This window comes from Oncorhynchus mykiss, chromosome 9 (genome assembly GCF_013265735.2).
Source record: "Oncorhynchus mykiss isolate Arlee chromosome 9, USDA_OmykA_1.1, whole genome shotgun sequence".
In the NCBI taxonomy this organism is placed as follows: domain Eukaryota; kingdom Metazoa; phylum Chordata; class Actinopteri; order Salmoniformes; family Salmonidae; genus Oncorhynchus; species Oncorhynchus mykiss.
Genome location: NC_048573.1, coordinates 65,545,463 through 65,560,991, shown reverse-complemented (window position 1 = coordinate 65,560,991; position 15,529 = coordinate 65,545,463). Strand labels below are relative to the sequence as shown.

Genomic DNA, 15,529 nt, shown 5'->3' with positions numbered 1-15,529 from the left:
AGAACACGAGAAGTTAGTAAGCTACAGTGCATTTGGAAAGTATTCAGACCCAACATTTTGTTGAATTACAGCCTTATTCTAAAATGGATTAAATAAAAAAATGTCATCAATCTACAATTTTTTGGGGGCAAATGTATTAAATATAAAAAACAGAAATACTTTATTTACATAAGTATTCAGACCCTTTGCTATAAGACTCAAAATTGAGCTCAGGTGCATCCTGTTTCCATTGATCATCCTTGATGTTTCTACAACTTGATTGGAGTCCACCTGTGGTAAATTTAATTGATTGGACATGATTTGGAAAGGCAAACACCTGTCTATATATGGTCCCACAGTTGACAGTGCATGGTGGAGCAAAAAAAATAAAAACAAACAAACAAACAAACAAACAAACAAACAAACAAACAAACAAACAAACAACAGCAGCCATGACGTTGAAAGACTTGTCTGTAGAGCTCTGAGACAGGAGTGTGTCGAGGTATCAAAACATTTTCTGCAACATTGAAGGTCCCCACTGCAAGAGCACAGTGGCATCTTTCATTCTTAAATGGAAGAAGTTTGGAACCACCAAGAACCTTCCTAGAGCTATTTGCCAACCCGGCCAAACTGAGCAATCGGGGGAGAGGGGCCTTGGCCAGGGTGGTTGTAATTGAGGCTGTAATCGCTGCCAACGGAGCTTCGACGTACTGAGTAAAGGGTCTGAATACTTATGTAAATGTGTTTACTTTTTCCTTATCTACAAACATGTTTTTGAGTTGTCATTATGGAGTATTGTGTGTAGATTGAGGGGGGGGGGGGGGGGGGGGGGAACAATGTAATCCATTTTAGAATAAGTCAAGGGATCTGAATTTCTCAATGCACTGTATATACAGGGTCAGTTCCAATACCATGTTTACAATGTGCAGGGGGACTGGAGTGATAGAAGTAGGTATGCATAGGGGTGATAAATATGTGTGTGTGAAAGCGAGAGACCCAAGCAAGTCAAGAGATGCATACACTATTCTTGATTAGTAATAATAGCTATGTAGATATGCAGATAATATGATGCCAGGCCAAAATCTAATGACTACTGAAGAATGTCTAATTTACTGATAAAGGTTTATCGGTCAGTGCCATAGATATTAATGGGGAATGGAAACACTAGGATTTAGAACGCTAACTGTACATTGGCATGGTTGTGTCAATGGCATGAGGGAAAATGTTGTTTAGTATAAGTGGATTGAATACATCTCTTCGCTTAGATTTACTTCCTAAAGTGTTTCCATTCCCCTTTAAAACCAAGGATCAGTGCGGTGACGCGCTAATTCAATTTGGCGTTCAGCGTGCACTCACTGCGTGGGACGTAACCAGCTAGTAGGAAGCGGGATCTCTAGCGAGTTGGGCTTGTGCAAGATCTGCGGAGGAGGAGATAGCACTGCAGCGTGGTCGAGTCTGTAGCTGACACCCGGGGAAAAAAGTTACTTTGAGTGCGAAAGAGCCACCGAAAAAAATGTCTGGAGACGACGAGCCACAAGAGCAGACCATCGCGGATGACTTGGTCGTTACCAAGTACAAGATGGGGGCCGAGATTGCCAACCGTAAGTGAATAGTAACATGTTTTTAATAGACTATTGAAGAGTTTAGACGTGACAGTCTGCTGGCTAATGTGCTAACGCTAGCTCAGCTATCACAATGCAGCCATGTGCTGTGTTAGCAGCTAACGATACATTAATCACAACGTCTCCTCGGGGCTAGCTTTTGGCTTGTGTAGTTGTCTTAAGCAATAGTTCCATCAGTTTCGTAATGTATAGTAGCATGAGTTAGCATATTTTTGCTAACTAATTCTAAAATTAAGCTACAAAAGTGTATGCATAGACAGCTGCTACCTAGCCAAATGCTACGTTAGCTAGCTCACTAGCTAAGGTTATATGCACTGCCTGGAAAGTTGTCACTAGTAAACATAACTGATTAGCAAACTACCTTCTGAATAAGTTGGCTATGACCCCGTTACATTTAATTAACTATTTTCTACGTTTATTTAACTAGTTAGTTACCAACGATTCATTTTAACTCTCATGTTTGCCAATGTACTATTTAAAACAGGTCGTTTGCACCGCCATCTCTTAACGTAACGCATGTTACTGATCTTGAACCGTTACCCGTAGCAAGTGTTCTCAGTGAAGCCATCGATGGTCATTGGTTGTATAGGCTTAAGGGCCATCAGGGTCTGTCAGTTTAGTGACAATGTATTGCCTCAGACCTGCAACACAGTACCACACACAGCTATAGCCAGCATCTATGCAATACTCCCTATGCATCCAGATATAGCTACTATATATATTCTGTGTGCAAATCTTATACTTTCTCTGTATCAAAATTGAAGACCTGGCTGGAGTATATGTTCATGGGAATTTATGTAAATCTTGATGATCCCACGTAATGGTCCTGGGACGGGATCTTTATGAACTTCGATTACAATTATTTTTGCCCTACGGACGTGTTTATTGGACCAGCAGATCCACATTTGAGTCATTTAGCAGAAGCTCTGAACCAAAGGGACCTAAAACTAGTACAAATGTTTGCGTGAGAAGTCACCTCCCCTGGTCCTAATACCCAAAGCATACCTACCCAACCTCTTGTTCTTTCCTCCTGTGTCTCTTCCTGTCTACTCCAGAGGCCCTGAAGGCTGTGGTGGAGGCTGCCAGGGCTGGGGTGACTGTGGTCAGCCTCTGTGAGACAGGAGATGCTTTCATCATGGCAGAAACTGGAAAGGTCTTCAGGAAGGAGAAGGATCTGAAGAAAGGTATGGGCCTCATCTCATTGGTTAAGTCAATAAGTTGCGTTGACATGAGTCATGAGTGAAGTGGCTCTTAGAGTTTTGTAGTTAACTTTTTTTAATTGCTCATATCCTCTCTCCTTGCGTCTTCAAAACAGAGAGAATCAAAACACTTAATATTCTTTGTTGTGCAGAAAGTTACTTAGGTTATTAGTGTAAATAAATCTCTACTTATTGCCCCCCTCAGGCATTGCATTCCCAACCAGCGTATCAGTCAACAACTGCGTGTGCCACTTCTCTCCCCTGAAGAGTGACCCTGAGATCACACTGAAGGACGGGGACCTCATCAAAATGTAGTAACAACATATGTCTGCAACTTTTATGGCCAACTGTCTCATGGGCAACTGTTATTCAATTAATCTTTACCTTCTCTGTATGGGACCTGCATGGCTGTCCCTGTTCAACTGTTGGGCGACTACCCTTCCTATGTCAGTGCATGGACCAGTCTGATGGTCTTGAGTCTGCCTATCCTTCATGTGCTGCTTGTTGTTTTTGCCTGTGCAGTGACCTGGGGGTGCACGTCGATGGCTTCATCTCAAACCTGGCTCACAGCTTTGTGGTGGGAGTGACCAAGGTAGCAGCACTTGGTTGTTTGCTGTGACCGCGTCTGGATCATTAGCAAGAGTGCATATGTTGCTATGTTCTGTCATACAGAATGCCAGCATACAGATACATTGACGGATGTACAGCACATCAAACGTTACATGCATAGTGCGACCGTCACGTAATGTTAGGCACAAAGGAGTCAGGTAGACAACCAGCTAGTACAGGAAAACCCAACCGTCACGTAATGTTACACACAAAGGAGTCAGGTAGACATCATCTAGTACAGGAAAACCCAACCACCACGTAATGTTACACACAAAGGAGTCAGGTAGACATCATCTAGTACAGGAAAACCCAACCGTCACGTAATGTTAGGCACAAAAGAGTCAGGTAGACAACCAGCTAGTACAGGAAAACCCAACCGTCACGTAATGTTACACACAAAGGAGTCAGGTAGACAACCAGCTAGTACAGGAAAAACCAACCATCACGTAATGTTACACACAAAGGAGTCAGGTAGACAACCAGCTAGTACAGGAAAACCCAACCGTCACGTAATGTTACACACAAAGGAGTCAGGTAGACATCATCTAGTACAGGAAAACCCAACCATCACGTAATGTTACACACAAAGGAGTCAGGTAGACAATCAGCTAGTACAGGAAATCCCAACCGTCACGTAATGTTACACACAAAGGAGTCAGACAACCAGCTAGTACAGGAAAACCCAACCATCACGTAATGTTACACACAAAGGAGTCAGGTAGACATCATCTAGTACAGGAAAACCCAACCATCACGTAATGTTACACACAAAGGAGTCAGGTAGACAACCAGCTAGTACAGGAAAACCCAACTGTCACGTAATGTTACACACAAAGGAGTCAGACAACCAGCTAGTACAGGAAAACCCAACCATCACGTAATGTTACACACAAAGGAGTCAGGTAGACAACCAGCTAGTACAGGAAAACCCAACCGTCACGTAATGTTACACACAAAGGAGTCAGGTAGACATCTAGTACAGGAAAACCCAACCATCACGTAATGTTACACACAAAGGAGTCAGGTAGACATCATCTAGTACAGGAAAACCCAACCATCACGTAATGTTACACACAAAGGAGTCAGGTAGACAACCAGCTAGTACAGGAAAACCCAACCGTCACGTAATGTTACACACAAAGGAGTCAGGTAGACGACATCTAGTACAGGAAAACCCAACCAACACGTAATGTTACACACAAAGGAGTCAGGTAGACATCATCTAGTACAGGAAAACCCAACCCGTGTGTAATGTTGCCTGTTTTTCATATTTTCCTATGTAATCATTTGCTATGTTATCTCACCTTCTCGTCCTCTGTTTTCGCTCCATCAGGATGCTCCGTTGACAGGACGTAAGGCTGACGTTATTAAAGCAGCACACCTGTGTGCTGAGGCTGCCCTCAGACTGGTCAAGCCTGGAAACCAGGTGAAGTGGTTAGCTAGATCTTTACTGCGTGGGTAGTTGGGGTCTAGCCTAGTACCAGATCTGGTTGTGCTCTAAATCCAACTCCCATGGTGCAGTTGGCTATACAGCACAAACCGAGCGGGGACCAGGCTTATTAGGGATGCAGTGACAAACTTCTTTTTTTACACTTGACTAACAAATATATTTGGTATTGTAATGGGACAGTATTTCCATCAGTGGAATTATAGCAATTTAGGTTGAATGTCTCTCTCTCTCATTCAGAACTCACAGGTCACAGAAGCCTGGAACAAGATTGCCAAGTCATTCAAATGCTCAGCCATAGAGGGTGAGTCCCTCCTTTTCATTTAATCTAGTTGGTGCAACATTGATACACGATACATTCAACCCTTGTGTCTTGTACTGGTAACTTGCCAAATCACATACCTTGACTTTTTGTCATATTACACACTCTCCTCAGGGATGCTGTCCCATCAGTTGAAGCAGCATGTTATTGACGGAGAGAAAACCATCATTCAGAACCCCACGGACCTGCAGAGGTGACATTTAATATTAGTCCAAGACATCTGGCTTGTTTTGGTATTACTTGTAAGATGCATATGTTGTTTCTCGTCTTTGTCGTGTGTGTCAGGCACCGCTGTAGCGATAATAGTAATTGCTCTTAGGGGACAAAGTTTTGTTTAATTATTCATGGCCTTGTCTCTCTCTGTTGGTGTTGCGTAGGAAGGACCACGAGAAGGCAGAGTTTGAGGTACACGAGGTGTATGCTGTGGATGTGCTCATCAGCACTGGAGAAGGCAAGGTGAGGGACACATTCACTCAACATTCCAGTCGTGTGAGGCTCACACCCGTTGATGGGTTGTACTAAAATGTATTACGTTTTCACAGTGAGGGGACATGATTGTTTTTTCTATGCATTGAATTACTCCATTGTGTGTCTCCTGTCATCACTTTGTATGTGCTGTAAACCCCCTTCCGTTTATTGGTCTGTCTTCTATTCCAGGCGAAGGATGCAGGCCAGAGGACCACCATTTACAAGAGGGACCCAGACAAGCAGTATGGCCTGAAGATGAAGACATCCAGGAGTTTCTTCAGCGAGGTGGAGAGACGCTTCGATGCCATGCCTTTCACTCTCAGGTAGCACGTCTGCCGCAGGGAGCGGACTTTTACCTACAACTAATATTATACTTTTACCCAGAACACCTTCAATGACAGTTGGGGAAAGAAGAGGGTTTTCATCAATTAAATAAGGCACATATAATTTTCCCCCGATTAGACTATTTGATCCAATAGACTGAGCACGTAGTTTTTGTTTCCTCTGTTTTAATGCCTATTAGATAGCTAATGATGTTTTGGTTCTCTCTTCTGCCTTTTTTATATTCTCCCCTCTCCCTCAATCTCTCGTTCTGTCTCTCAGGGCGTTTGAGGATGAGGGCAAGGCAAGGCTGGGTGTGGTAGAGTGTGCCAAACATGAACTCCTGCAGCCCTTCAACGTTCTGCACGAGAAAGAAGGTTAGTTGGAAGATCTAACCAGACAGAGGCTATGCATTTATGCTAAAGTACTGTGCATTACTTTTTGTAAAATTGTGTCAGATAATCCTGTAAGGGATGTGAAGGTGGCTTGACATGCAAATGAAATATTTCTTCATTGATTCAGTTCACCACTTGACCGGTACACTACAAAATGAAAGTGGCATAACCAAGTTGTATAAGCCTACGTTTAATGGCTCTTTTTCTGTGAGTCTAGGTGAGTTTGTGGCCCAGTTCAAGTTCACTGTTCTGCTGATGGCCAACGGACCCCTACGCATCACCACAGGGCTGTATGAGCAGGAGCTGTACAAGTCTGAACACGAAGTAGAGGACGCAGATCTCAAGGTAAAGCAAGACAGATGGGCTACTGCTCTTACTGTGGTGCTACACTAGGGCTTTAGAAATCAGGGGTTTTCCCATCTGCCACACTGGACCTGTAACTTTTTGCCAATGTGAGCATGGCGCATACCACTTTATCACGTGTTCTTGGGTGTGTGTGCGTGCTGCCTGTCGTATTCATAAACATAGTGCTGCTTGGTCTCCGGTTTCATAGAAGATAATGGGAGCACCTCACGCTTGGCTAAAGTTGCACGTCCACTGCAGCATGACTGGTATACCCCTGACTTGCCTAGTTAAATAAAGATTACATTTAAATATACACATACCAGTTCCCTACTTGTACACCGGAGTGAGAGATGAGGATAAATCATCTCTGTGATTGGCTTTTCCAATGTCGTTATGTACTCGGCTGACATGGTTGATTTGTGTTCTCAAAAACCAACCTTTTTTTCAGGCCTTGCTCCAAAGCTCAGCGAGCCGCAAGACGCAGAAGAAGAAGAAAAAGAAGGTAGGCTAACCGAAAGGTCGCTGGTTCGAATCCCCGAGCCGGCAAGGTAGATAAATCTGCCGTTAACCCCAAATAACTTCTCCCGTGCACCTATGAGATGGATGTTAAGGCAGCCCCCCGCACCTCTGATTCCGAGGGGTTGGGTTAAATGCGGAAGACTCATTTCGGTTGAATGCATTCAGTTGTGCAACTGACTAGGTATCCCCTACTATTTAATGTAAATATTTCCAGGTCTCCCTTGGAAGAGGTCTTCTCACCTCAGTGGGACTTCTTTGTTTTAATACATAAATTACACATTCATGTGATTGAGGCAAAATGTGTCTTTACAATCTCTCCACACTTTTTTTTCTTCCCCCCCCCCCCCCCCCCCCCCCTTGTGACAAGGCTTCAAAGACTGTGGAAACTGAAACGGCACCAGGACAGCCAGCGCCAGAGGTCAAAGAGACCGAAGCTGCAGAATAAGACCTTCCACCTCCTGACCCAGTCTTCGTCTCCCAATAATACTGACAGACTTTTGACAACTGACCAACCCACAGAACAGATGTCAAGACCTTCCACCATGCGCTCCTGTCCTGAGACGCCCGCCTCACGGTGCAGCCTAGCCTTGTGATGGAAACCTCCAAATGTTAACTGATGTCAGACTACTGGGGATGGTGCTGCTCTCTGCTAAATTCAAATTCTGTCACATCCCATTTCAATCTCACTGTCCTTGAGACAGCAGGGTTCTCCCCATGATAGTAACCACTAAGTGACTCAGAAGGGCTATTGAGTAGAACAAGGGCATTTTCCTGAGTAGACTCTGTGGGAGACACGTTTATACCATCCAGTCGTTGAGCCTTGGTACTGTAATAAAGTCAGCAGTGAATAATCAAATGATTTATGAAAGCAAAGCAGGACAGTTGAGGATGTGATACGATTGCATTGTGCCAATGATTTTTCTGAAGGAAAACCTTTTCGGTCATAACCATGCAGTTGTATCTTTTAAATTAATGTAAGTTTGTCTATTTAGGAAGTAAATGTGTATTAACTTGAACCCTCCATCATTAAACATGACAGACCTTATAAACAGCCATGCTAGCAAATGATGGCTGACTACGTTGACTCAAATCGTTACGTACACTAGCAAAAATCCCTAGGGTCATACCTAGCTATTTCTCTTATCAACTGCAACTGCCAGTTTTACAACTGCTTAAAGTCTGTTTCCATGGATATATCCCCTAACAGGACTACATATTAAATGGATTTAGTACAGGGAATTGGATTAGGGGCTTGATCTGTACGCACCATGCTAGGAAGGGAAAAAAACATTGTCCCTGAAGCCCAATTATGAAAGGTTAAAATGTCCCCATTATTAAATGATTTAGGTATATGACTGCCATATTTCAGTTAATACACTGATACTGCCATGGCTCTCAATGAATTACACCTATATTGGTCACTGTTTACATCGGTTTCCATAGCTGTTTAATATCTGATACTTTATTGTAAAATAAGTTTGAGGATATTTTTGAATCATCTAGATTAGAAACATTGCCATGGTGGCGTCAAATAACAACTCCATTATCAAATTTGGGTATGAGGCAACTGACCAAAGGACTAACCAACTGCTGCACCACTAGTTCCTGTGGGCTTTTCTTTCTGAATAGGATATTAGAGGGAGAGATCATTGTGGAAATGTTTCTGACTCGGTTGATATTTTAAGTTTGTTCCCATGAAGGAAATGTATCCGCTCTTGTTTTGTAAATGTGTATGGATAGAATTCTACAAAAGTTCCTATTTAGGAAGTAATAGAGGTCCTCCCAATAAAATGTGGTATTTTGGAAGGCCTTTGAAATTGTCATTAGCAAAGCATGTCAGAATTACAACCCATTTAAACTATTTTTAAACATTTTATTTGCATACTTGACTGAAATGTAAATATCGTCCTATAATAATTATGAGTAAGATCCATCGGTCATTCCACTACCATCAGCTAACATGCTGACCACACCACTCTCGCCGCCTGCGCTGCCAAATAAATGTACACGTTACTAAATCAGTGCACCAATACTGCTCGAGCGTTCTATTTTATGCTTGACACTGCAAATCATGCCTCCCATCTCATTGGTTTTTAGGAGCATATACCCACATGGGTGGTTGAAAGATGAACTAAGGCCCACACTACAGTTGGTGGTGGTAATGCACCTTAAAGTTGGTTGCCAACTGCCATATAAAGTCCAAAGAAGAAGCCTGAAGGAGGAGAGATTACTGGAAACTAACTCAGTTTACCCAGATAAAAATCTGTGGATTAATTGTTGGAGTAGAGGACCTTGTGTATTTCAGGTCAAATAACAACCCAATGATTTTATCCCAGGACAAATTAGCTAGCCATGTTAGAGAAACAAGTTGAGGGAAAAGTAACTAAACATTTTGCAATCTCCTAAAATAAATGTGATCTCTGAAGAGAGACAGGCTCTCCATCTTGCATAACAAACACTACACTTGTCTATTCAGTAGAGGCACAGATAGAACATCTTGCGTGTGAAAACTCAGTGAAGATGACGTAATGCGTAAAGAAATACGTCATGATGTAAACGGGGCATATGCCGCGTTCAAAACAACTGGGAGCTCAGAAATCTCTCACTTCAGTGCGTTCAAAACAACTGGGTATCTGGAGAGAGAAAAAAGAGCTCCGACTGGGAAAAATCGTTTTAAACAGTCATCCAACTCGGAATTCCAACTTGGAATTGTGCCTCATTCTAGCCCTGACTTTCCAACCTGAAGGTCACGGATATCATGATTTGGCCTCATATTTTTCAGAGTTCCCAGTTATCTTGAAAGCACCATAACTCTTCCCACCTGCAAACACACAAAAAGACACCCATATGGAGCGAGAGGGACAATTTTCTCAGCAGAATCTATAAGAAACCTTGCAAATGCTTTGGAGCATTTAGGCATTTAAGCTCTGCCAGCATACTGACTATTTTGGCTGTTTCTTCCTTTGCAAAAAAAAAAGAGTTTGGCTGAACCCCTAACTCTACATAATACTTCTTGACTTGTTTGTTTCCATACAAACCAGAACTGGTGGGCAGCTTGCTAACCAGCTTGCTGGCAACAGAAGTAAAAAAAGAGTTGAATTCATTGGCAACCTCTGCTTTTTCGTATACCATCTCCCCCTTGATGTTCAGTCCAATACTGTTTAGTTTGTTTTTGATAGTACCACTACAGCCTAATTCCTTAAATGATTTCCAAAGATTTTAGGGTTTTGTTCTCAATTATTTTCTCAGCAAAGTAACCCCTCTTAGCTTCATCCATCCTGCTCTGTGCTTCATCCATCCTCCTCTGTGCTTCATCCATCCTCCTCTGTGCTTCATTTCTGTGACGTTTATATAGGACAAAATCATGCTGCCCTCAAACTGTGTTCAAACATTTTTATTTATTCCTTGCTTGGATAGATTCTAGAATCTCATGATTAAACCAAGGGCTAGATCTCTGCTTTACCCTGGCCCGTCTAATGGGAGCCATCACATTCACCACATCAAGGAATCTACATTTATAGACTTCCCAGGCACTGTCTACCTCTACAATATCTAGCACAGGTGACCAGTCAATTTTACCCACTTCCTCCCTAAACTTTTCAACACAGTATTTTTTGAGTCCTCTGATTCTAACGGTTTGTTGACACTTAAATATATCTTTAAAAATCCTCCTTGTGCAAAATGTATTAAAATTATTACTGATTCCATAGACTACTACTCCACTCTGTGATATTTTAGATTTGTCAGACACCAATATTAAGTCAATATTACTTTGCACTGTTTCACATATCCTGGTGGGATCTTTTATAATTTGGGTCAGAGCAAGTGATCTACAAAAGTGCAATAATACATTGTGGGTTGGGCTATTCTTTTTGCAGACATCAATATGGAAATCCCCTAACAAAATGATTTCCTTCAACAGTGAATCATTACAGTTTGACAACACAATTTTAAGACCTTCATAGAATGCATTCTGCTTGGGCGGCCTATAACACACCCCCAACAAAATCCGCTTGGTTTTGGGAAGGCAGATATCCAGCCAATCTCCAGATCAGCATTGAATCCGATCTGACGTTAAAAGCACAAACGCACATAATCCCCCACCCTTCCGATCCTTCCTGACAACAGAGTAATTACCTATCTCAATTTCTGAGTCACAAACAGATGAATCCAACCATGTCTCCGTAAAACATAAGACACCCACCTCTGATTTGCAAACCAACAGGCGTATCTCATCAATCTTCGGTAGTAGACTTCGGACGTTTAAGTGCACAAAATGTAAGCCCTTCCCAAAGGCCTCATTGAATTCCCGATCCACTTGTAACTCGCCTCCCAATGTTCTGCTATCTTCCCACTGCCCTGTATTACGCATATCGTTAATCGCTCTCTTGAACAAGGTACCTTTCACAGGGACACGATAGAACGTTTCAAATAAATAAGTCGGTCACATGAAAAACATAATTAGTGCAAAATACTTGATTTTAGCTGTAACCTGGGCAGTGAATATGACTGCCAAGGCATTATAGAAAGCGTTCACATTTTCCTACTCTACTGAGCATCTAGTCATCACTGTGTAGGCGGCAAAGAATGCAAAAACAGTGCTAAACTTTTTGTTTTGGGAGTGTTATTAATCTCAGGTAGTGTGGTGCTGTTGTACATATTTGTTTGGCAAAACACCTGATGAGTGAACATTCCTCGAAGGTAAATATATATTTTTAAATACCAGGATTTTTTAAAAAGTCAGCTGGCAAAATAACTTGTAGGCTTTTGCATATGTTAATGGGATCTCTTTTGTGCGGAAAAAAATGATAATAAAAACTGAAAAAAATAAAAGTCTACAGCTATTCCCTTAGGATGAAATTATATAGACACAACTGCTAAGGTGAAAGCGTCTGGAATACAGATGGCACGTAGTATTTTCCGTTTACAATGGTAACCCTTCGAGTGATACCACCACGTTTCCTCCCAACTTGTCTGCCAGGGTTATACAGTATGTTAGTATGGGTATTCGAACACAGCCCATGACCGATGAAATCTACATATCCCAGAATGTATGAGCGTCCAACAGTGATGACGTAATTTCAGTGTATAAATAACCGATCGAACGCTAGTGGCGCCCTTCTTGGAGACGGTGCCATCTGGTAGAGGTAAGTTGAATACTGTACCTAACACGTTTTGTATTTTCTCATGTTCATCCAAAGTAATCCAATGTAATTAAAAGGCATCCAACTGATCAACCTTTTTCTCCCTTTACTTTACAGACACTCCTCCACGACATGAGGGCAAAGGTACATTTTATCCACTCTAAACGATTGTTTTGTAGGCATCTTCCTTGTTGCTATGCTAGTTAGCTTTAAGTGATTTGGTTGCCTAGCCTGTTAACTGCGACATAACTGCACGCATTTTGTAGTTATCCACCTGCTACATTTTAAATACATTGATTATCGAGTTCGGTGCATAGGCTTGTAGTAATTTCTAAGACAACATACAATCGTTGTTTGTATAGTTAGGGATTATGCAATGAAGTGCTTTGTCATTCTACGATAGACTACTCGTTGTTCACCCGCATTTTTTTTCTCTTGCGAAATACTGCACCAAACGTTTTGGCTCCCGAGTGTCATAGCGGTCTAGGGCCATGTTTTATTTGTCACATACACATGGTTAGCATATGATATTGGCGAGTGTAACGAAATGCTTGTTTCTAGTTCTGACAGTGCAGCAGTATCAAACAATTCCCTAATTCAATTACCTATTACACCCAAATCTAAGTAAAATAATTGAATGATTATATAGATGAGTAATGAGAGCGGCATAGGCATGATGCAATATATAGTATAGATATATACATATGAGATTAGTAATGTTTACATATCTTGCATGTGACCAATAAAATGTGATTTATCCTTATTAGTGTCCAAGTCTGTATGTAGGCAGCAGCCTCTGTTAGTGATGGCTGTTTAAGTCTGTTTGGCCTTGAGGTCAGTAAAGGTGCATCAAAGCTGTAACTGAGTGACTGAAAAACAGCTCTCATCTCACACATAGTAGCGTGGTGAACAGGCACTGGCTCAGTGATTGGGAGTCCCATGGGGCGGCTCACATTTGGCCCAGCGCTGTCCAGGGTAGGCAGTCATTGTAAATAAGAATTTGTTCTTAACTGACTTGCCTACTTAAATAAAGGTTACATTTAATCAGTCTTAGTTGTGCAGTTTTACAACCTACTAAGGTCCTCGGCAAAAACATCACATTAATGACCACTCAAACTCTTATCATCTGAGTAATTCAGGCTGTTTTGAAGTGTACTCTGGCTATTGTCAAGATTGACAAACAGTACTATTGCAGTGTTTTCAGGTTAAGTTTCTAAGGGAGTATGCGAGTGCACTTGTTCGTATAGCCAAAGTCTTAACGTTAGTAATGCTGTCACCAAGTAATTTAATTCTGTAGTGAACATGTGGACATGCCTTGTCAGTAGATTATCACCTGTCCTGGTTCATTACTGTAGCCAAATGTTGTGCAATTCTAGCTAGCTTGTTGCCATATTTTCAGTCACAGGTCCCTTACTATATGGGTGGGTGTGCAGGATGGCAATATCCCTTCTAGACAGTTTTGATCAGGGTTCAGCGACTTGTTCTAACAGTTTGTCAATATCTAAAAGTAGCTAATGTTACATCTAACATTGGCCTCTGTTCTCTCTTGCAGTGGAGAAAGAAGCGTATGCGCAGGCTGAAGCGCAAGAGGCGAAAGATGAGGCAGAGGTCCAAGTAGAATGCCTCCCCCTACAACACCATGGCTGTGACCCTTCTGGACACCACGGGACCAAGGATCTCATGTTCAAAGTCTGATCTGAGATGTGCCATCCATGCCAATGAGAGGCTGTAAAGAGACAGTGCTACTGTTGTCTTGGTCAAGAGACACCTGCCTGGGAAAATTGATATGGGGACATTCTGGATTCTCTACTCTTCTACCAAACCTATCCTACTCCATTGCTTTTGTTTATACTTTCCCAATAAAGTTTTTGGTTTAAAGTTGTCTTTGTTGCTTCTGAAACGGGGTCCAGAATGTAATTCCTACCATGCTGCAACCATTTACCATTATTGCTGACCGTGTTCAGTTCTGGTGACTAGTCGTATCAAACATTCTTATAGGTAACCCATATATTGTGATTCCCTTAAACCAGTTTCTTTCTATGAACTAGGGTTATGAGCGTGACTATCCGAGGAAAGGTTATGCTGCATTTTCTCGCAGCTGTTGGGTCGTGGGTTGTGAGGGGTGCATGGACTGCTCTTTATCTAAATGTATGGCTCTCCCTGCTCTGTGGTAACACAGGTGGTATCACAGCAACATGTGCAACTTAGTTTTCCAGGTAAATTTACTGTGAACATTATCATTTCAAACGATGACCTGGGGGATTAATGAGCCAAACAGAAGCTAGGGATGATTAGGTGGTCATGGTATGAGGACTAGATTGGGTATTTAGCCAGGACACAGTTTAACGCGCCTGAAATTGTCATGGGATCATTAGTGACAGAGGTCGGACACCTGTTTAATGTCCCATCTGAAATCTTGTGCCGTACACAGGGCAATGTCCCAAATCACTGCCCTGGGGTATTGATATCTTGTTTGAAGTAGTTTCCCTGGATACCTGGCTGTCACTAAGGACAATTCTGTGGGGGAAAACCATTCATTTCACGTCATGTACAGAATACTGTTGTATTGTAGTCAATGGTTTCTACTTAACGCCATGTAAACATATGTAGGCCTGTACAAGATGTAGGTCATTTTGTTTTTAAGTTGATGCGAAAAATAAATTAAACCTCCAACCCAGCACCCCAAATGGTCAAGAACACACTGGTTTACCCTGGAGGCCTGGTTTCATCTCTCTGGCACGGTCTTGTCTTACAGGCTGTTCAACTATGTCAGCCAAGCATACTCTTTGTTTTTAAACAAGTGATGTGGGTTTGAAAATGGGTGGCCTATTTTGTAGGACATTTATGTTTTTTTCCATTACAAATGGATATTAATCCATTTCTAATTTACTAGTTTAGGCCCACTGAGGAAAAATACAGGACAGTCAACAGCCTACAATAACGAAGCTTCTCCAAAATAAATACTCATAGGTCTACATTATACCAGGTGTCAACGGAGGTAATGGTCGTGTTGCTGTATCAAATACGTAGGGTACCCAACTATCACGTTTATTCATTGGCCTACAGTAGATATACAGGCAATTGCAGTGGTGTAAAGTACTTAAGTAAAAATACTTTAAAGTACTACAGTAGTTTTTGGGGCATCTGTACTTCACTATA

General features: G+C 42.0%; 2 protein-coding genes and 1 long non-coding RNA gene across 3 annotated transcripts in view; all 3 read left to right on the top strand.

The window, feature by feature from the left end:
• Nucleotides 1–1,368, top strand: part of LOC110532688 (receptor tyrosine-protein kinase erbB-3) — a 45,720-nt gene extending 44,352 nt beyond the window's left edge. The window contains exon 29 of the transcript XR_005053322.1: nt 1,286–1,368. The gene's annotated coding sequence lies outside the window, so the exon portion shown is untranslated. The remainder of the gene's footprint in view (nt 1–1,285) is intronic.
• Nucleotides 1,312–9,032, top strand: LOC110532687 (proliferation-associated protein 2G4). Its single transcript, XM_021616779.2, has 13 exons — nt 1,312–1,580; nt 2,657–2,785; nt 3,006–3,111; nt 3,323–3,392; nt 4,743–4,835; nt 5,097–5,160; nt 5,293–5,371; nt 5,556–5,634; nt 5,836–5,969; nt 6,250–6,344; nt 6,580–6,707; nt 7,156–7,209; nt 7,594–9,032. The coding sequence occupies exons 1-13, from the start codon at nt 1,493–1,495 to the stop codon at nt 7,669–7,671; spliced, it is 1,197 nt and encodes a 398-aa protein (XP_021472454.1). The 5' UTR covers nt 1,312–1,492; the 3' UTR covers nt 7,672–9,032.
• A 3,143-nt stretch (nt 9,033–12,175) lies between these two features.
• Nucleotides 12,176–14,248, top strand: LOC118966093. The gene is made up of 3 exons (XR_005053323.1): nt 12,176–12,373; nt 12,488–12,514; nt 13,923–14,248. It is a non-coding gene; the product is annotated as an uncharacterized LOC118966093 (long non-coding RNA).
• Nucleotides 14,249–15,529: the final 1,281 nt, after the last annotated feature.